General features: G+C 38.3%; 1 protein-coding gene across 1 annotated transcript; it reads right to left on the reverse strand.

The window, feature by feature from the left end:
• Positions 1–2,645: 2,645 nt before the first annotated feature.
• LOC115924289 (G-protein coupled receptor GRL101-like) lies at positions 2,646–6,829 on the reverse strand. The gene is made up of 3 exons (XM_030986386.1): positions 6,614–6,829; positions 5,923–5,994; positions 2,646–4,029 (listed from the first exon to the last, which is right to left on the reverse strand). Exons 1-3 carry the CDS (start codon positions 6,766–6,768, stop codon positions 2,979–2,981), a joined length of 1,278 nt encoding a protein of 425 aa, XP_030842246.1. The 5' UTR covers positions 6,769–6,829; the 3' UTR covers positions 2,646–2,978.
• Between the last annotated feature and the right edge of the window lie 15,695 nt (positions 6,830–22,524).

The raw sequence follows: 22,524 nt of genomic DNA on the forward strand, positions 1-22,524 counted from the left end.
TCTCACTCCCTTTTTCTTTCGTTCTCTCGCTCTCTCTCTCTCTCTCCCTCGATCTCACACACACAAGTTGTTTGCGACATTTGTTTCTCTCTCTTTCCCCTCCCTCCCTCCTCTCCCTCCTAACTTATTTATCTCCCCTTCTCTCTCTCTCTCTCTCCATTCTCTTCCAACCATAGACACATCTTCCATCACAAATCCTAATCTTTTCTCTCTCCGTCCGAGGAAAACTCTTGTCCAACATTGAGTTGAAAGCAACAACAAAATAAAAGGAATAGGTTAAGAGGTTTGTTGGAATCTGACGACTAATGAGAACAATTTATTTTATAGCTCGTGATCTGATGGAGATGGATAGTTGTCTCGAGAGAGAGAGAGAGAGAAGGAAGAGAGAGAGAGAATTAGAGATGCTTGTTTATTTTAAAGATTTTAATCGAAGCAACAAATTTCCTGGCAATCATACGAATTAGTCGTATGCACTTTCTTCCTCTTTCATATATATCATAAATAAATATGACGACACTCAAATTTGATCAGTAAGGTGTTAGGAAAGGGGATCAATATTAATGATAAACATCACTTTACTCATTTGAATACAATAAGTCTATATGAGTTCATGTAACCATGCAGTTGCGAAGCATGGATCCTTAAAGGCACACTGCCATACTTGTAGCTACTTGCTCCCTCTATATAGAAAACTTCCCCAATCGGTGCCTGTTGGTTCCCCATGATCCTCTTTTTCTTATGTTAAATGAGAGCTGAGTTAATGAGATAGCCACCTGTCACAGTGACCTCGCTGGCTCGCTGTGTGGTCTAATCCCTTCTTGCCCAGTAGTGGTGACGGCCTTTAAGTTACGGGGGCACTTGCATGAGGGGGGGGGTGCTCAGTGGATGAAATGTGAATTAACAAGGCTCCTGATTAGAGAGAGAATCGAAGAGGGTCGTCGGGATTACCTTCATACCATGCATGTTTCCATTCCCAATCTCGCCTGTGCAATCCTGGAAGAATGTTCTTTGGGAGGGGGGGGTCGGGTCGGGTGGGGTTGAATTTATTTTCTACAAATTGACTATAATTACTATATCCTTGATAAATATTGTTCATCAACAGAATATCGTAGTGACGCTACACGAGTGTACTATACAAGAATCCGAATCTAAATTTTAACTCACACACATTAACATATATACAAATTTTTAATGGTCTTTATATTGATATATTATCAAATTGAATTGTTCCCCTTTTTCTTCTTGAAAAAAAAAAGGCTGTACAAAATATTACGAGTAATTTAATTTATTTTTCATCTCTGTATTATATTCCAGAAGTGACATGCAGTAGTACACATATTGCTCCGGTTCTCTCATTTTTGCCAGCACAAACGTAGGCTAGTTCGCGTATATAGCAGACGGCAATCGTCGGATCAGACGACACTTGATAGTGATTTTGTATGTGAGATTGCTTTGCTAAATATAAAATACAAGAATCTTTTCCATATCTTTAAACTATCATTGATATCTGATAATTAAACAGTTAGTAAAATAAACCTACTAAACTACATAATACAATGAAATACTTGACTGAAAGTAGGGGAGTATGATGTGGTGCACAAATTCACCCCTCTGTTAATAATCGAATAGTCTATGGTGTTCATGAAAATTCATGTTTTTGCTTACCTCGGCAGAATGCGTGCTTACACTAAATGGAACAATTACGGTGGGGGTTGGATGAAATGGACATAATGAACAAATCAGAACTGATCTATGATAATTCATGCTTATTATCCTTCGTGTGCTTGACTTATAACCTTACGATCGCGTGATAAATTGAGTCCAAAACTCGACTTGTTGTACATGTGTTATATAGGCAATGGCGAGCTTGCTACCTATTTTGATCAAATTACGGTTGGTGAAATTTCAAAAGTCAATGGGACATGATTTTTCCAATGAAAGATCTAGTGATAACGTACGTCGGGATGGATGTGATTTTTTGTTTAAACAAAAAAATGAATTTTTAACGATTTTTTGTACCTACTTGTAGAAAAGGCGCTATACAAATGTTCATTATTATTATTATAAAAGTCCATAGGCTAACGTACATGTTAGGCTGCTGGAATCTGCCGATAGGGGGCGTTATCAAATGAGACTAAACGGAGCTATAATTATGTTCATTTTAGCCATTCCCGGTTTTTGTAATTTTGACCTTTGCACTCAATAATGATCTATCTTACACTATAATTTTGAATATTGGTATCCATTGTTATTAAAATCAAATTGAGAATGATCTTATTTTTTGGGATCATAATAATTTTTTTTTTTTTTTTTCAATTTGAATTTGAATTCGAATCGTGCCTCGCTTAAATTCATAATCAAGAATATTTTTTTTGTTTTTAGGGGGGGGGTTGTTATGGGGGTTTAATATTTTTCACGGGGGATGGGTTAAGCCCCTTAGCCCCCTCTAGAACCACTAATACAACCCGCTTTACTCTCTTTTTTTTCCTATGGTTCTTTTCTTTCATCTATTCGTAGGGGCAGGGGGCAAGTCAGAGTTCCGTAAATAATTGTATGGGTATACAGGCAATACTTTGATCAACATAATCATCCTTACGTTAATACATGTACCACCAATATAACCATTTATATTTTCCAGACTTAGCACATGTTCAAAATAATGGCCTCGAATATCCAAAAATATTTTAAACACGGAGAAGATCCACTTTAGTTGTGCATTTTAGAATAATCACTGCCAAAGTGACAAAGGTGCTTCTGAATACATTTTTGTTTGCCCTCTTAAAAAGAATACGTGCTGTCGGTACATCGATGATAACATAACTTTCATGACCACGAATCCAGAAGCTTTATTTGCAGGTGCGCGGATTCTATCTACGAACTAGTTCATTAAATTATAAGAAAAAAAAGATCGGTAAAATGTGAAAACAATACATCGATAAAACACTCTCACTCATGTACTGTAAATAAGACTTCAGTGCTTATTTGGTTACTTTTTCGATGAGGGTATAGAGGAAAGGATTGATAGAGGAATTAATGGGCAGAACAAAGACCACCAACCAAGCGTAGATATTGGATGAGAGAGTGATGACACCAGCTTGGATGAAGATCCCCATGATAATGATAGGCATCCAGCAAAAGAAGTCGGTCCCAACGATGAAAAACAGCTTGCGCGCCATCTTGATCTCAGTGGCCGACTTCTTTCCTGCCGCCTTCCTGCTCAAGCGAACGCTGAAGAAAATGGCGACGTAGCAGCAGATGATGACCAGGAAACTGACGAGGTTCACTCCCAGGTAGATGGCAATGGAGAACTGCCAGGTGGGGGACGTTCCAGAGGCAAGAAAGTTGAAGGTGGTGACACCGTAGCGAGTCAAAGTGTAGCTGTCCACCTCCGAGTATACCGAGGAGAACTTGCGGATGAGCGGAAGTCCCACGCAGACATCACTCAGGCCGTGTGCGTCAGATTCCAGCTGGTTTAAGAGGAGAGAGCCAACACTGAGAATCAATGCAAGAAGCCACGCAATCGCCGCAAATACACGGGAGGACTTGACACCCAGACGATTCTGACTAAACGGGAACTGGATGACGATGAAGCGATCAACGCTGATCAAGGTCAACAAGAAAACCGATGCCTCGGTGCTGAGAAACGAGACAAACCCAGCGATTTGACAAGCATTGGATGTTCGCCACTCGTTCCCGATGCCATCCCAGAAGTACGCTTCACCAATGTACAGATCCATGACAGCAATGATCAACATGTATATACCCATCAAGAAATCCGACACTGCCAGATTGTTGATCAAGGTGGATTGAACAGCACCAGTGGGTGTTTTCGGTTTATCCCGCAATCTTGTGAAGATGACATACCCATTACCAAGCAAACCACTGATGCTAAGGATCCAGATGAACACTTTGATGGTCATATTTTGGAGGAATGTCCTTCGACACGTGAAGAGCGGATGTGGCAGTTCTCGTGTTATACACCCGAAGCTTTCTGGAACGATGCAACACACTCGTTCGTCTCGAACAACTCTGTAAAAGACAGACGAGATGACTATTACACACTGAAGCATTAATTTTCACTGAAATAGTTGCAAAATATGACCACTAGTCTCACTCCACAATTTACGAAATGTGCTGTAACATCAGACTGTAATAAGTGAATTGTAAAGTGACGCATCGACAATTTTAGTCACTGTTAATTAAAAATTAGTATGGTCTTATATTTGGCTTTCTGATCATTATTGCGTTTTACTCTGATGTGTGCAAGACGACAAAGGGCTTATACCTTCATTTTACTACAAGTTATTTAAAATCATCTTTAATATTATTCTTCCATAATTATGTAAATGCCCGCTAATTTGTAAACAACATGATAAAAGAATGCAACTTTGCTTTGATCATGCTATCATAAGGATGGACACTGTCTTGTACACCCGTCGGACACGAGGCGTCATTTCTCTTGTGATATAACCTTCAACAATTAGAGCAGTGAAGGCAGTAATTGCAATGAATACACCATTCATCCTGTCCTAACTGTTTGCTTGTGAAGAGGTGTCGTGGTCTAGTGGATAAGTCGCCGTCCTGTACTTAATAAATGTCCTTTGGCAAGAGATTAATCTACATTTGCCACTGTCCACCCAGTCGTTAAATGGGTACCCGATGGGAAAGTTACTGTGGTTGGATTGTCATGTGTGCGCTTGTAAAATGGTGCCTGACCGAAATAGTCCCCAGGGAGCGGAACGAGTGCTTTATCATGTTGCGGATTAGCAATTGAATACAATGACCGGGGTAATAACAATTATAAATTAAAGTGCTTAGAAACGTTGTTTGATACTTTTTTCATTGTTACTATTATTGCTATTATCATTATTATTATCATTATTACCATTATCATTATTAGCATTATTATAGCAGTATTATTAATATCCTGATCATTGTTTTTATTATCTCATTAAAAAAAAATTGCTATTATTATTAATATTATCATTATTATCATTATTATTATTTTTATAATTATTATTATTAATATTAGCATTATTATTATTATTATTATTATTATTATTATTATTATTATTATTATTATTATCATCATCATTATCGTTAGTATCTGTTAATTACTGGCACATGGATAATTGAATTTTCACCAGTCACTGACGTGGTATTAAAGTACAAGTCCACTCCAAAAATAACTTACTTTCAAAAGAAGCAGACAAATCAGACAAACCAGTCAAAAGAAGTTTGAGCAAAATCGGATAACTAATAAGAAAGTTATGAAATTTTTAAAAAAATATATAAAACTATGGAACAAGTGAAATCACTACACAAATTGCTAATTTAGTTATCAGTTTGTGACGTAATGTCCTCACTATATATCAATTGCTTTATATAGTTTAATCCCATTAATTTCCCTTTTTAATCCCCCAAAACTTTATTAACCCATGTCTTTGCCCAGGTTATATGATTTTTATGATATTGCATACATGACATTTCACAAGATCTTTTATGAACTTTGAAGAATTGATACTATTTTCTGAATATTGCGTATTCATAATTATTGATTTGTTATCAAAATTCACATGTTTCATGATTTAACTGAAAAAAATTACCCTATATTAGTGCATCCACACAAAAACATATTACTATCAATCTAACTTGGATGCCGGTGGGAGGAAATACGATTCTTGGGGATACCCCTCTTCCCTCTCCCACACTGAGCGACATATCGGTCGGCTCGATTTTCAATTTTCAAACAACCTCCGGGAAAAAATCCTGCGTACGACACTGCGAGGGCATCATACTTCATTGAAGTCACGCGGATCGGAACAGGATAACACTGAAAGAATCGAGCAAGAACATGTCGGTGCCAACTTCAAAACATGTAAAATGAACTCGGGATTCTGATAGCTGTATGTCTGTACTTACAATAACTCAATCTTAGAAGGGCCAACAAATGTATCTGGCTGAAGGCGAATTCTGTCAGAAGAAAGAAGTCGCCTGAAAATAAAGCAAGAAAAGTATGATAAAGAGTTATATTCGAGGGCTTATATTGTAGGGAAGCCTTCGTCACAAGTTTGCAGTTTGTTTAAACGATGATTTAATTAACATTCAGATACTATTTCGCTTCTTCAAAAGAATTCCCGTCCTTTCAAATAAAACAACAACCTGCATTTCAACGCTGTCATCACGTTACACATACAATTAATGCTAGCAGCTGACATACATTAGATTTGTTTCTATAGCGTTGTTGATATTTTCATGGGTTTTAAATAAAGGAGATGGATACCCCCAGTGCACACTTGGCCATCGAGACTATAGACAACAAAAATGCTTTCCTATTTAAAAATATAACCTGTGACAGTGTATATAAGCTTACGATATTTTTTCCGAATTTCTCATTAATTTTCCAGCATGTGCTCTAACGCAACCTATCGACAACCATTTCGGCGGATATGCTGACATCAATACATGTCACATCATCCTCTCTGGCTAGCAATTCAGTGGCGATTTAATTATTATTTTTATTTTTATCAGATGGTGTCCCCCTTTTGCAAAAACCCTGGATCCGTCATTTAGAAACTCCCTTGTATTCATTTAGATGACCCCAAATACTCACACATCCCTCAACGTAGGCACACCATTCAGAGCACCAGCTTCAATGGTAGTGATGGGATTTCCTTGGAACGACCTGGGGAGAAAAAAAGTACACGTGGTAAAAATCCTTTTTTTTTGTTGGTGATCCGACATTTGCCTCAGTGACAATTGCTCCATAATATAGTCCTTCAAAAGTTTAGAGGTAAACAGGTTGCAATTTTTTTTTTTTTTTTTGGGGGGGGGGGGAGATGTGAGGTCAAGGGTTGCGTTTAGGAGTTAGGGTCCAGTTTGTTCGTTCGTACGAAGAATATCAAGGAGTACATCATCCAGATATAGGAAGATTCTTATTTAGCCAACTGAATGTCCCATCATCGAGCTCTCGAAGTCCAGAAGCACCGTGAAGGGATTTGTAGATATACGACAAGCATCGATTACGTGATTCACAGTTTGGATCTTTCCACAGGCACAGTTTGGCGATGGATCAGCTCCAATTGTATGCATTAAATCCAGTTCAGCGACTGAAGTTACAAACTTGTTAATTGTAGAAAATTTAATGCAAAGAAATAATATTTTTCAATAGAATTAATTATGTTGTAGAATCTATTAATAACCACAATGATTTACAAATGAAATCATGGCGGATTGTTCAACAGTGAAGGATTAAGACAAAGTGACCGCCAGACTGCTAGAGTGTATTCGCAGACCGTTTTAGTGGGAGAGAGCGAGAGTGAGGGAGAGAGATAGAAGGAGAGAGAGAGAGAGGCGGAGCAAAGCTCCTAAATATCTGGACTGCCACTCTTTACTTACGCTATGTCAAGCTTATTGAGCCCGTAGAAAATAGATGCATTAATAGACGTCAATCGATTATGGGTGATAATCCTATATGAAATGAGATAAAAGATACAAATGAAATCAATTATTTACTGATTTAACCCTAATAAGGCTGGGGGAGGCATTATCCCCCCCCCCCCCTCCACGATTTGTTCCGATTGCTCGGGAGCGCTTATGGATGGCGCCCCGCCGCTCGCTGACCTTTTTTTTTTCGAGTCTTGCGCTTGTTTGAAACAAAAAAAAATTGAAAATCGGACCTCCAGTTACAAGGTCATGTGACCTTTTGTTTTTGCATGTCAGCCCGAAAATCGCTCATTTCTGTGATTTGTGAACAAAACATATGGAAATGTCATTTTTCCTTAAAATAGATTTAACATTTGTTATTGGGTCTTGTTTAAAGTTTAAGTGGTTGTTTTGGGAGTCAAAATAGTTGAATTGTAGTAAGAAATGAAATAAAACAACAAAAACAATAAAATACATAAGTTAAAAAAACAATGACGAACATAAGAAATTATCAAAACAAGAGATAGCATAAGGAATAATCTGGCAATTTTTTTTGGTCATATTTTTATTCCAATTGGTCTAATGAATATATGTAGTGAAAAGAATGCTGAATATGAATAATATATGATTTATGGGTAAAAATGTAATTTTATGACCTTATTTGCATAAATACCATAAATATGCAAATAAGTCAATTTTTCAAAAAAAATTGAAATGTTCATATCATTTTATACACTTCACTTGACATGCGTGCAAATTTTCGCGGAGATCGGCAACTTCACAGCCGAGATCTTAAGGGGGGCCATAATGCCCCCCCCCCCCCCCTCCCCTCCGGCCGTACTAAGACCTCAAATAGCCCGGCCTTTTTAGGGTAAAGACAAATATCGAAGAAATTTAAAGATTGATTGTCATACTTGCTGGTTGATCAACCAAAAAAGAGAGGGACAAAATCATTGATTTAACAAATTAACTACTGTAGAAACAGGCCTTCTGCATTATTAAACGGTATTAGTATCAAGAGGCTCCAACTTTACCTATAGCACTGTTGAACAGAGATTTCAGAGACAAAGGCAGAGGTTTCTTTTTTTCGAAAATCAATTTAACTTACATTAAGTGGTTGCATTATTCAGTTACATTCCAAGAGCGTCAAGTACTGCGCCTTGACAAATTATGTGCAAACCAACACGACTATATTTAGAATTAGAATCACTGCATGCATGTGGTACAGTGGTACAGTATCTTGACTTCCGCGCAAGACAAGATGGGTTCGACTATATTCTTAAACAAGGTGTTTTCTCCATATTTATCCCACTCGACCCTTGCCGGTGAAGTTGGAAATTAATGCTGAGGTAATGATAATTGAAAGGCCCTCAGGGATAGCAGGAGTAATACCTGTGAGGCCATCCTGGATAGACAAGACCTTACTATAAATAAATAAATACTATAAATAGTTGGTAAATCAATTCTTTCCTATTATCATTCGTGATTCGAAGTATACAGTTTCTCAGAACTTTATCCATCAAGAATTAAACCATGTTGTCACAATCATTTCATTAAAAAAAGGTAAGAGCAATTGCAATAAGAAATACAATGAAAATGCTGTTATTGCCTTTTTCTCAACTTTTAATTCTTCCGTTTGAGTTGGCTTATTTCCAACTTGACATATTATCAACATAGATAAGAAATCATATAGAAACATCTCTATAATTCCGTTCGAGTTTTAGCGGTAGCATATTTCCAACTTGACATACTATTAACATAGATATAAAATCATACAAAAACCATTTACATATTTCCGTTCGAGTTTTTGCGGTAGCATATTTCCAACTTGACATATTATTACATAACATAGATATGAAATCATATAAAACCATTTCCATAATTATGGCGGAAGGCGACAGGCTGCGATTCCACAAATATGGGAACCCGAGGGTCACGGGTCACGTGACCAGCTGGGAAGACGGTGCTCTACCCAGCAGGCCCAGTTTCCTGGGCCATTGGTTCCCTACACAAGATCTGGTAATCGCAGCCTGTCCCCACCGTCGGTTCATGGCGCTCTTGGCCATTCCTCTCCTTGAGGCATACTGGAAATGATTATAGTTCAGGAACGAAACAAAAGAACAAAACCCTCTCATTTCGGAATACTAAGACTTCCGGAACAGAAGCTCCAGCCAATAAGCCAAAACCGGCCGACCCTGTCAATAATGTAGTCCAACCAACCATCACAATAATCAAGCCCAACAAACCATCCATGTCAATAAACGAGCCCAACCAACCATCCATGTCAATAAGCAAGCCCAACCAACCATCCATGTCAATAAGCAAGCCCAACCAACCATCCATGTCAATAACAAGCCCAACCAACCAACCATGTCAACAATCAAGCCCAACCAACCATCCATGTCAATAAGCAAGCCCAACCAACCATGTCAATAAGCAAGCCCAACCAACCATCCATGTCAATAAGCAAGCCCAACCAACCATCCATGTCAATAACAAGCCCAACCAACCATCCATGTCAATAATCAAGCCCAACCAACCAACCATGTCAATACAACAAGCCCAATTTCTTTCTTTCTTTCTTTTTTTTTTTTTTTTTTTTTTTTTCCACAATCTGCATTGATTTCCATGAATGTTGTAGCCTTAAAAGAACAAAATCACACAGTGATTAACAGATTGTGTACCATTAAAAGAACAATAATGAAACATAAATCAATTTGACAATCCCCCCCCCCCCCATAAAAAGAAAAACAAAACAACAAAAAGCAATCTAGCAAATCTGATGTAGAAACCGAAGGAAAAAAACAAACAAAAAAAAACAAAAAAAACAACAAACAACAAACATGATGTCAATATCATAAAACAAGCCCAATTAACCATCAACCTTGTCCACTACTACAGCCCCATCGTGTCACTTATTCAAGCCCAAACTCTAAGGCAATGACATACGCAGAACTACCAGTCCGGGCAAGTACCACTCCGGTCTCCCTATATACATTTTCTCAATAAAGGACCGCCCCCTCCCCCTGACAACCTCCTACCCAATAATCATGAGCCTAATCCTGCCCGTCCACAAGTCAGCAAGGAATTGAGGGGAGGGAGGGAGGGAAAAACACGACCAACTCAAACGGAGTATTAGCTGAGAATGACCCATTGATTAGTAAAAATACACGTCGTGGGAAACACTTGCCTTGCGACCCCGATATGTATTACAAAAGCGCGCCTATCATTGATATTTACAAAACACGCGTGGTAAAGATTCGGCTTTGTGACCTCAATGTAGGTTACAAAGAGATGCGCCTATGTTTGATATTTGCCGACCTGCTGGGAAACATTCGGTTATTGACCTCAATATCATTTTACAAAAGAGGCGCGCTATCGTGTGTAGTCACCGGCTTGCCGCATATTTCCGGCCTACACTATTGCATTCTATTACAATTGGGTTTATTTTGATAACATCAAAATAAACGTATTGCAATAAGAAATACAATGAAAATGCTGTTATTGCCTTTTTCTCAACTTTTAATTCTTCCGTTTGAGTTGGCTTATTTCCAACTTGACATATTATCAACATAGATAAGAAATCATATAGAAACATCTCTATAATTCCGTTCGAGTTTTAGCGGTAGCATATTTCCAACTTGACATACTATTAACATAGATATAAAATCATACAAAAACCATTTACATATTTCCGTTCGAGTTTTTGCGGTAGCATATTTCCAACTTGACATATTATTACATAACATAGATATGAAATCATATAAAACCATTTCCATAATTATGGCGGAAGGCGACAGGCTGCGATTCCACAAATATGGGAACCCGAGGGTCACGGGTCACGTGACCAGCTGGGAAGACGGTGCTCTACCCAGCAGGCCCAGTTTCCTGGGCCATTGGTTCCCTACACAAGATCTGGTAATCGCAGCCTGTCCCCACCGTCGGTTCATGGCGCTCTTGGCCATTCCTCTCCTTGAGGCATACTGGAAATGATTATAGTTCAGGAACGAAACAAAAGAACAAACTCCAAATCCCAACAACCCAATTTTTTTTTTTTTTTTTTTTTTTGCCTAGCGAAATAGAACCGGGCATGTGGCAAAATTTATGCACGGCTAACAAAAATAACAAACGATCAACTTTGCGTTATTTTTGTGGCTTTATTAACATTTTGAGATGGACGCTTATTTTGCACATTTTGATTTTCTGGGTGTCATAACAAAATAACACAGATATATGGAATCATAAAAAATGCTTACAAATGCTAGGCCCCCCGTCTATGAAATCGAGTGATGCCTAGGCTAAACTTATATACATTAAGTCATTATATCAGCCCCCCGCCTATAAAATCGAGTGATGCCTAAAGTTATAGAAAATAGATGTATATATATACCAGCCTCTCCGCCTGTAAGATCGGATGATGCCTAAGATTAAAGCGTGACACCCTGAGTTTGAAAATGTGTAGGTACAACTAGGTCCCCCCGCATTCAACTCGAATGGGGGCCGGAAAACTAAGAATTGACATGCGAACAAATTCGACTGAATATACATTGGCAACCCCCTCGCATGTAAAAATTGAGTGGGGTCGAAAATTATTGGATGACAATTATTGATCAATAAACTTATCAGTACCATGTGATTAGTGATTTACCCATACAAAACCGGGTAGGGGCGAAACCCAATGGGAAAATTCCCCTACGGCCCACTTTCTTTGTGCACGACGCTTGATGTGCGACCAGGCCAAATGCCCCCGGCTCTGCATTAACTTCATAAATCACTGACCAATTTATTACATAAACCCTATCCGTACCTTTCATACCTGAAACCCTAAATCCTTTCCGTACTAATACGTATACCTTGGCTACTTCGAACCACCAAGCAATATTTAATTTATGCCACTAATATACTAAAAATACTTTTATTGGTGGAGATAATGGGGAGGTGGTGGGAATGTTTCAGACTCCGTACATTTTTCTTCTTGTCCTTTCAAATGAAAGCCATAACTAGAATGAAAGCCCCTTCGTGCTATTTTTAATTTGCTGGCGGTATTTTCCGCGCTTGCTTGATAAGCGTACATACGCTTGTACATTTCCTTCCAATGTAATACAAAGTATTACATTTCCAAGCGCGTGAATTTCCCTCAAAAATGTAAACAACCTCTTGACCTACATTTTGTCAGCCTGTCAATAAACCATTTTAAATCGTAATCTACTCTTTAAATTTCAATATACTCCTGATTGCCCGCAATAAAACAAAGGGCATGCACAAAATAAAGTTTCAAAGATTAAGAGCAAATCGAACCGCTGACGCAAAGTTCTCCATGAGAAGATCACATCCCTCATCAGACAGATGCACGCCATCTCTGTGAAAATACCAGTGTTCTTGGACATTGAAATTGTGGCCTATGAACGATCCACTACACATACGCCGGACCCTCCGTCTGGCATACTTGTTGACACCTTTCCGCACATCATCGATGACGACCTGCGACGTGACGTGTACATCATGGCCATGGTAATACAGGCGAGGTAAGATGCTTGAAAATGAAATGTAGCATTGCGGCAACAATGACCGCGCTGTATTCAGTGCTTCATCCACCGCTTGTCGACAGTCCTTTGCAAAATAACGCCCCAAGTCGTTCGAGCCCGCATGGATGATTAGCTCCGATGGAGAAGGACCGAACCTCACTTGGCCCTGTAATTGACGCGGGAAATCGCGTATAGCGACGCCCCTCCTCGCCCGTGCCATGCCACCTCACAACCAGCGATTCCCAGGTCTCGACAGCCTCTGGTAAACGCCCGCTCACCAGCTCGCCTCACGAGAATGTCTCCGCACACCCAAACCCGGTGAGCCTGGGCACCTATTTGGAGAAAGATAAAAACCAAATTCCTTCCGAGTATGGCGTACCTTTTATGGGCTTATAGAACCAAAGGTTTCTAACATAATTACATAAGCGAAGCAAATTCAATTCTATATAGCATATTATTGCAATGACGACCTTCGTCATTGCCTTGTTTTCGCTCACATTCTGCCCCATTAATATTCTCCTTTTCCTTATCCTTATCGTCAGGAAATCGCATTCGTTTTGCACGTAGTGTTTGTGATTCCTAGTTAGGTGCTTTCCTCATATCTTTTTCCTTTCAAATTTCATAGGCATAGTCTCTAACATCTCATCAAGGCCACTACTTTCTTCGATTTTGGAAATCACTCATGCATGACCGTCCAGGCGCCATTTTTTCCGTTTCTGGTCCATTTTAAGGCCTTTAATCTTCCTTCCCATCCCCACTATCCTAGATCCTACAAACTTTTAACAAATTCCTCTAGATAGTCTGAGAGATGTCCTTTCATCTGCGCCGTATGACTTGACCTTCACAATGCCATCTTCATACTCGAATTTCAAATCTAAAACCGACTCCTCCAATAAATCTCAAGTTCTTGAAAAATGGACCCCTAAATAATCTAAAACTGCCATAACTTTCTCATATAAATTCCGTTTTGTTTTTAAATCTCACAGTATCTTTATCTCATAATTGCACATAGCCGTGCCAAATTTCACGCTCCAATGGCTTTGCACAACATAAATAGCGCCCTCTAAAGTTTTAGGAATTGGCTTTCCCTCTGTGGCCGTATCTTCATAATGGCTTGGCAAACACGTACCTTTTTTGGATTTAGATACTTGAAGATATGTCCTTTCCAGCCAATACAAAATTATATACCCTAACACTGACCAAATTTGAGAAAAAATGCCTTCCAAATTCGCCATTTTCGAGAAAATTCCGAAATAACTTCAACTTACTCTAAAATAACGATCTTTATACCTACATCAATGAAACTTGGCAGACACATGTATCCATATACGTGACAACTGTCTGCCAAGTTTGGTAAAATTCGAATACGTCAGCGCAAAGTTATCGCCAAAAATGATGAATTTACTATGCGTTACGTAATAGCGCCTTTAATGCGTGCAGTACATTGCGCGCAGATGACAACGGTGTCAAACTGACCGCAATGAAGTGCCCTTTCGAATGATACCAAGTATGGTATATGTTCACACAGAAAATTTTGAGTAAATCACAGGGTCATTATACGAATTCCGCCGAGTTTCCGCCCAATAATATAACACGTATCGGCTATGGCGTCATTTTTTCAGACTGCTTTTCACCCCCTAAACGTCCCTTTTTTTTTTCCTTGAAATTTCGCAGTGACATTCCGAGTTGCAATACGCAGGGCACCTCTTGGCCGGATTTTTAAAATTGGTCAAGGGGGTCATTTAAGACGCAATTTTGTCCTATAAATCTATTTTACATGACGTGTTTCGATAGGATTACCATAGAACAAAAAAAAAAAAAGTTGTTTACAATAACAACCATGAAATTCTCTTTCCCATGATACCAAATACGTCAGATAAAGTGACATAAAGAGAGAGAAAAAACAAACAATTAAAGTCCGGTCATAATACAGATCCTGTACGTTTTCCGCCCACGCATTACACGCATTGTCTATGGGGCAAATCGGGTTCACGCTTCTGGACCCCAGAACGATCTTTATTTTTCTTGAAATTTTACAGGCACATTCTAAGTGGCCAAGTGCAGAGCATCAAGAAGCCGGACTTTTTTTAAAAATCGGTCAAGCATGACATTAAATGCTACTTCATACTCTGCGTAACTAGTCCGAGAGATGCTCTTTCGTTTGACATGTAAAAACATGGCGTCATTGCACGCACATCGTTCTGACACGATTGCATTTCTAGTATCTTACTGAACTTGTTTAACATACTAAATATTGTACAACATCACTTGTCGAAACACGACTAACCCCAAATAAGTGCGTGGTTATACGAAAATGAATAACATCCCACTGAGCTGGTTAAAATTATTGAAAACAAAGTAAGCAATCGTACTAACTCTCCATAATTATATCCACACCTTATATGTAGGCCCCTATCTCCTTTGCCTACAATCAACCCGACCTTGTCCAACCTATTAACGGACATAAAGTTTATATGTCTCACTGCGCCATCTCCCCCATCTCCTTAGGGAATGATATGTTTGCGGAATTAGAAGATGAGACTAGCCTGTGGCTAGGTAACTCACCGGGTGGAGGATGGACAATAGACGGTTGATTCGCCGTTTCCAGGGATTCTGTGATGTTGGCCCCCCCGTCGGAGTCTGGTCTCCTTGGCGCTCCCGCCCTGCCGAAGCGGCTGGGTTACTCCTCGAGCCGCGTCTCGTCACTCGAGAATGTGGAGCTGGCGTTGTCCCCCTGATCGGGTCACTGTTTTGAAGCGCTGGCTCTCTCCGCTTTCCTTTGCCCTTTCGTCCCGTAGACGCCTTAGACTTCCCCATCTTGTCGTCCACACAATACAGACGAGCTAGTTAGACGACTATGCCGCAATCCGAGCTCCGATGTAACTTCCTCCAATATTTAATTCCAGCTATCCAATACAATTACTCCTCTGTTCAATTCCAAATATCTAGTGTAACATTTTCTCTTTTTAGATCCAATTATCCAGTGTAACTCTTCCTCTGTTTAATTCCAGATATCCAGTGTAACTTTTCCACCGTTTAATCCTTATATCCCGTGTAGCTGTCTCTCTGTTCAATTCCGAATATCCAGCGTATTGGTGTGAAACCCAGTGATAATAGAAACTAACCGGTGCAGTCAGTTCAACAGCGACAACCTGTGTACAATTAGCATGTATAATTCTGAGTCCAATAAAACACGACCAACTCAAACGGAGTATTAGCTGAGAATGACCCATTGATTAGTAAAAATACACGTCGTGGGAAACACTTGCCTTGCGACCCCGATATGTATTACAAAAGCGCGCCTATCATTGATATTTACAAAACACGCGTGGTAAAGATTCGGCTTTGTGACCTCAATGTAGGTTACAAAGAGATGCGCCTATGTTTGATATTTGCCGACCTGCTGGGAAACATTCGGTTATTGACCTCAATATCATTTTACAAAAGAGGCGCGCTATCGTGTGTAGTCACCGGCTTGCCGCATATTTCCGGCCTACACTATTGCATTCTATTACAATTGGGTTTATTTTGATAACATCAAAATAAACGTAATATATGGCAACAGCGTAGTAGTATATTAACATTAATATAATCATACATGTCAAATAAATATTAATGATGAATCTTACAAACGTTCCAATGTCTGCCCCACATCAAAAAATGCACCGGATGGGATAGTTGTCAAATCATTCAATTCAAAATTTCTGAAAGAGAAATAATAATGTAGTCATGGTAATACATTTGAGAAAAGTTCATATATACAAATGTAGCACATTAATAGTAATACCCGTTTTTTTTTATAAAGTTGTACATATCATATAGACAATTAGGATGATACAGCATCATACATTCCAAGAAGCAAAAAAAACATGATTACAAAAAAAACATACACACAAACAATAACAGGGAAATTGAAAATAAAGTTACTAATTTGTGGATTGGATACGCCCAATAAACAGAACACCAAAAAGTAACCTCTTTTGGGAGTGTATTTTAAGTGATTTTAAAGTATAGTGCCTTTTGAACTAGATTTAAACGTTATCGACACGTGCCTTCATTTAAACAAAAAAAGGTACTCCTGTTCACGTTTTCATCTAACCTAAAAACCACCAGTTTATCACGCGACTGGAGTAGCGTGATTCCACTTACCTCTGTAAATCAAGTGTTTATGACCAAATAACCACTTGACCAAGCAACGAGTTTTTTGTCAGTTAACCGATGGTGGCGATAAATACGTAATTATTTGGTCTTGTAAGCACCTTTATTGATTGGTTTCACAGGTTATCCAAGGTTGATGGTAATAATCACGTTACTTACACCGGCTAATCATCTTATTGTTCTGTCCGTGAATCTCTGGTTATATTCAACTAGTAATTCTGAGGTGTCTTACACACCTCTTTAAAAGGTTTCAAAGTTACCATAAATTTCCTGGTTATCATCACGTGGCTCAAGCTGATTACTAATCTAAGCTGTAAATCCGTGATATTTGGGTGTGAAAAATTAGTCATTATTAGGTGTATTAAAACACCTATTTAAATGGAAGTCAAAGTTGCCATAAGTTCCGCGGTGATGATCTCGTGACTCAAACGGATTATTAATCTAAGCTGGGCATACGTGACTTTTAGGTGTGAAAAATTAGTCATGATTAGGTGTCTTAAAACACCTATTTAAATCGTAGTCAAAGTTGCCAGCAGTTCCGCGGTGATGATCGCGTGACTCAAACGGATTATTAATATAAGCTGGGTATTCCGTGTTTTCCATGTGTGAAAATGAGTTATTCTTGGGTGTCTTGATGGTTTCACAGTTACCATTTAAGTTCCGTGGTGATAATCCCGTGACTGTTGGCATATTTCTATGTTCACCAGTTGATAACTGACTGTTGGCATATTTTCATTGCACCAGTTGATAACTGGAGTGTGCATATTTCCAGTTGCACTAGTTGATGACTGAGCGTTGGCATATTTCGAGTTGACCCAGCTGACACCAATTCATTTGCATATTGAATATGGGGTGCGTGCAGATCTATGTTTTTTAAACAATTTATCTGAATTAACAGCATGTTTCTTAATTACTGATGATTTAGTTATATGCAATTTATTTCGAAAATACTACAAATATAAATTACCAGTTTTTAGGACATTTCGCTACTTCGTATAAATAGTTAAACATGAATAAGGGAAACATTAACTGTGAACTAAAATAATTTCAATAAAGTACAAGTATACGATTTTTTTTTCGTTTACTTCAATTATGTAAGTCTACTTATTACCAATGCCCTTACATTGGAAATACAGACGTACCAGTATTGAAGTATTGTTGCTGTTCAACTGGTTGGAAGTTTTACCAAATGGTTCTAATGGCTCAGCTAGACCAGTTGAATTATAACTGACCTGGATCAACTGGATCATTTAGCCCATTTCAATTTCCAGGGTTACCAGTTGGCATTAAATGGTTCATCAACTGGACCAGTTGCAACTAGTTTTCTCTTCTGGATGTTTGCACCCCCCCCCCCCCCCCCACCCAACCCCCTCTAATCCCAAACTGCTTCCGGCGCGCCTGGACGTAATTATGGAAGATCCAAGACACGATGTTCAGAAACGGGATGAGAACGTCATTATTTTGGTTCATTTATTGGGTAACATTTGCGTAATTATTGGGTTTAACGCGGGTTACAGTAACATACTTCCTCTTCGACGTAAATTTCACGTGAATGAAGAACATGATTCATCTTTAGTCAGCCTCGTAATATTCACGTGAATTTCACGCAGATATTTTGACTAAAACTATCACTAACGCTTCACGTGTTTCTGTGACGCGATAATTTCGTGTATGAAGATGTAATTTCATAACCAAACAAACACGGGAGTATTAGGTTTACAAACCATGGTATCCAAGGTAGGGATAATCACGTTATTATAATGGTGATATTGCAGTGACAATTGCGTGATTTAGTGTACGTGTGTTTTAAGTTACCTAATGCAAAAAACGTATTAACACATTTACGTAAATGTCCGGTGTTTGAAGAACGTAACTCTCCTCAAGTCGATACCTTGATATTGACGTGATTTTCACGTGATTTTGTTTATTGGGCGTATTGAAAACTGTCAACTGCAGGTTATTCGGCAAATAATTGAAGTAATGAATTATGAATCTTATTCGTACAAAGAACATGGCGATGAGATAATTTATATTCAACTTATCAATCATACTTCGCAAGCATTCTGCGAAAATACACTGGATTATGTAATTATGTTAATTTTATTAAGTGCATCGAAGGGCGTTCTATTTTGTGTGATGTACAAATTACTTTATTCTTTTTCTAAATCTCGTTCCGGCATAGTGAAGACTGAAGAAAAGCCAGAGGGTGCAATATATTTTACCGTGCAAAAATACAATATCAATTAAATTAAGAAGGTACAGAATCTTGAAAGCCTACAAGTGCCTGTGTTGACTACGCCTTTTATTGTTGCCAGTTGAAAATATGGTTATCTTTTTTTTTTTACATGAATGATATATACCTGTCTCTAAAGTATCGGCCTACTTACATGATGAAAAGGCTATCAAGACCTCTAAAGCAGCCTTCGTACAATCGAGTAATCTTGTTGAAATCCAAATTTCTACATGATGGTAAAAATAGACAGTAAAAACATTACCTTTTCATTTATTGTTAAGTAGTTTTTTTTCTTCTCGAAGAGAGTTCTGAGACACATCAACATTTATTACCTGTGTCACGATTTCGGTGTTTAAGTCCAGACATCTTTCTCAAACGTATTCTGGCAGACTGAAGATAGATGCTAGTTATTTTCGTGCCGTTTTGTCGATCGCCACGTCGCGTCAGGTAGCTTCGGTCTGTCAGCGCATGTCTGATAAAGGTGTCATGGCTTGATCATAACAAATGTCACACAGGTAATTAAATTCCGTTGTGTCATGGAACTTTTTTAAATATTATCCTAAATGCCCGTCTGCACTAGTTTTGCCAGGAGGGATTAGACCACCCTGCTGGTGACTGACAGGTGGTTATCTTATCAACTCAGCTCTCAATTAACATAAGAAAAAGAGGATAACCGGGACCAACGGGCATCGCTAAGGCATTGTTTTCTATATAGAGGGAGCAAGTAGCTACAAGTAGCGCAGTGGGGCTTTAACCATAATGTACTGATGCAATTATTCAGTAGCATATAAATATATTATTCTCGTTTGCGAATTGTTATGTATACCTGGAACGATTAATTGTTTTTCTGAAATACAATTTTTTGTTTAATTATCTCGTGACACTTTCGCCCACTATCTTTCCAGGGCAAGTTTTCATCGACAAACGTGACAAAATGAATATGATATTGTGTAGACTTACAATCGGCCTAAATTACGAAGACCTTCGAATGTTCCATTTTCAAGAACAGTCAGGCTATTGTGACCAAGCGAACTGTAATATAAGAAAACATAACTTATAGCAGAGTAAAGGGAACGCTTTTCAGTCAAATTCAGAATTATGAATGAGGCCTTGAATATTCAAAGATCAATTTCTTCTCATAGTGAACTGCTAATTGTCGTGTAATTATATACTATCACTCAAAGCTCGGTATTTCTATCTAATTGTTGAGAATCAGCAGTTTTACACCAATATATATATATATATAATATATGTTTATTTATATTACACGATGTTAATGGACATTAATTGCGTAGCTACGGCGGAAAGGTGAAGGGGGCAAAGAGAAGATAAGGGGGAGAAAAGGTAAAGGGTAGGATCAAGGGCGTAAATCCAAGCTTGAGCATAGGGGGAGGGGGCACAATTACACAGGGGCGGATCAGCCAAGCCTGTGAATGAACGGGGGGACGTGTCCCCCTTGTCCCCCGGATTGACGCCCTTGGGTAGAATGAGGGATAGGACAAGAAAATTGATATGATCCCGCACCCTTCCAAATTGATATCCTTCTTATTTCGGACGATATTCACCGAACAAGGGCGCCTTCCCAATGGTTCTAGTGCCCCGAATTTGCTGAACGCCACTGTTAAATATAGCTGAAGAGGTAATAGTTTTATTAAAGCACACTTACAGTTCCCGTAACCGAAAAAGTCCGATAAAGACGCCTGCTGGAAGATAGCTGAGCTGAGTGGAGCTTAGATCCCTGTAAAGACGAACCAAATCAAGTTCTGGGGGGTGTTTCACAAAGATCTTAAGTACAACTTAACACTAAGTTGGACTTAAAAATTATGGACAGCCATTGGAGCCTTAAAATGAAATATATTCAAAAGAAGAAATTCAAGTATTTTAGAATTTTTTATAACTTCCACATCAAGAACATGAAATCTCCTTGATGATAAAAAATATGAATGATTTGAATCAACATTTTATGTCTTTCAAAATAACTTTTACAAAACATTTTCAAAGATGCTAATGGCTTCCCATAATATTTAAGTCCAACTTAGAGTTAAGTTCGACTTAGAATCTTTGTGAAACACCCCCCAGCACAATTTAGCAACTAGCATATACATAGTCCTTTATAATTAAAAGTAAACAACATGTTATGATAGTATAATAACATAATAATAATTATTACAATAATAATGATAGTAGTAATAATAATAATAATAATAACAATAATAATAATAGAAACAATAATAATAATAATAATAAAAACAATACAAAATTATAATTATTTTGTTTACACAGAAAAGCCTCATCACATATTGCTCCGGTTATCTCATTTCGCTCGCTGGACGTATATAGCAGACGACAATCGGCGGATTAGACGACACTTGGTAGTAAATTTGTATGTGAGATTGCTTTGCTAAATATAAGATACAAGAACATTTTCGATATTTTTGAACTATCATTGATATCTGATAATTAAACAGTTACTAAAATAAACCTACCAAACTACATAATACATTGAAATACTTGACTTGAAGTAGGGGAGTTTGATGTGGTGCACAATTGCACCCCTCTGTAAATAATCGAATAGTCCATGGCGATCATGATTTTCATGTTTTTGCTTACCTCTGCAAAATGTTTGCTTATCTTCAATGGACAAATTACAGTGGGGGTTGGCTGAAATGGACATAATGAACCGATCAGAACTTATCTATTATAATCCATGCTTCTTATCCTTCGTGTGCTTGTCCTAAAACCTTACTGACCCCAAAGTTTGACTTGTTTCACATGTGTATTATAGGCAATGGCGAGCTTGCAACCTATTTTGATCAAATAAGGGTGGGTGAACTTTCAAAAGTCAATGGGACATGAGGGTTCCCATGAAAGAGCTAGTGATAACGTACGTCGGGGTGGACGTGCTCTTCGCTTAAACAAAAAATGAATTTTTAACGATTTTGGGGGGTAAAATTCCATAGGCTAACATGTTAGGCTGCTGACTCTGAAGATAGGGGGCGTTGTGAAATGAGACTAAACGGAGCGATATGTTTAAAAGATAATACTTATTTATAAATATCCTAGAAAGAGGGGGGCTTAAAAATATCTCTTAAGTTGGAAAATAACGACTATTAGTTTTCGAATCGACTTAAGTGCTACCAAGTCAGTAATCGTCTGATTTTCAGACCATTGTACCGAATGGTC

The sequence above is a fragment of the Strongylocentrotus purpuratus genome, unplaced genomic scaffold (genome assembly GCF_000002235.5).
Source record: "Strongylocentrotus purpuratus isolate Spur 01 unplaced genomic scaffold, Spur_5.0 spur5_scaffold_15, whole genome shotgun sequence".
Classification (NCBI taxonomy): domain Eukaryota; kingdom Metazoa; phylum Echinodermata; class Echinoidea; order Camarodonta; family Strongylocentrotidae; genus Strongylocentrotus; species Strongylocentrotus purpuratus.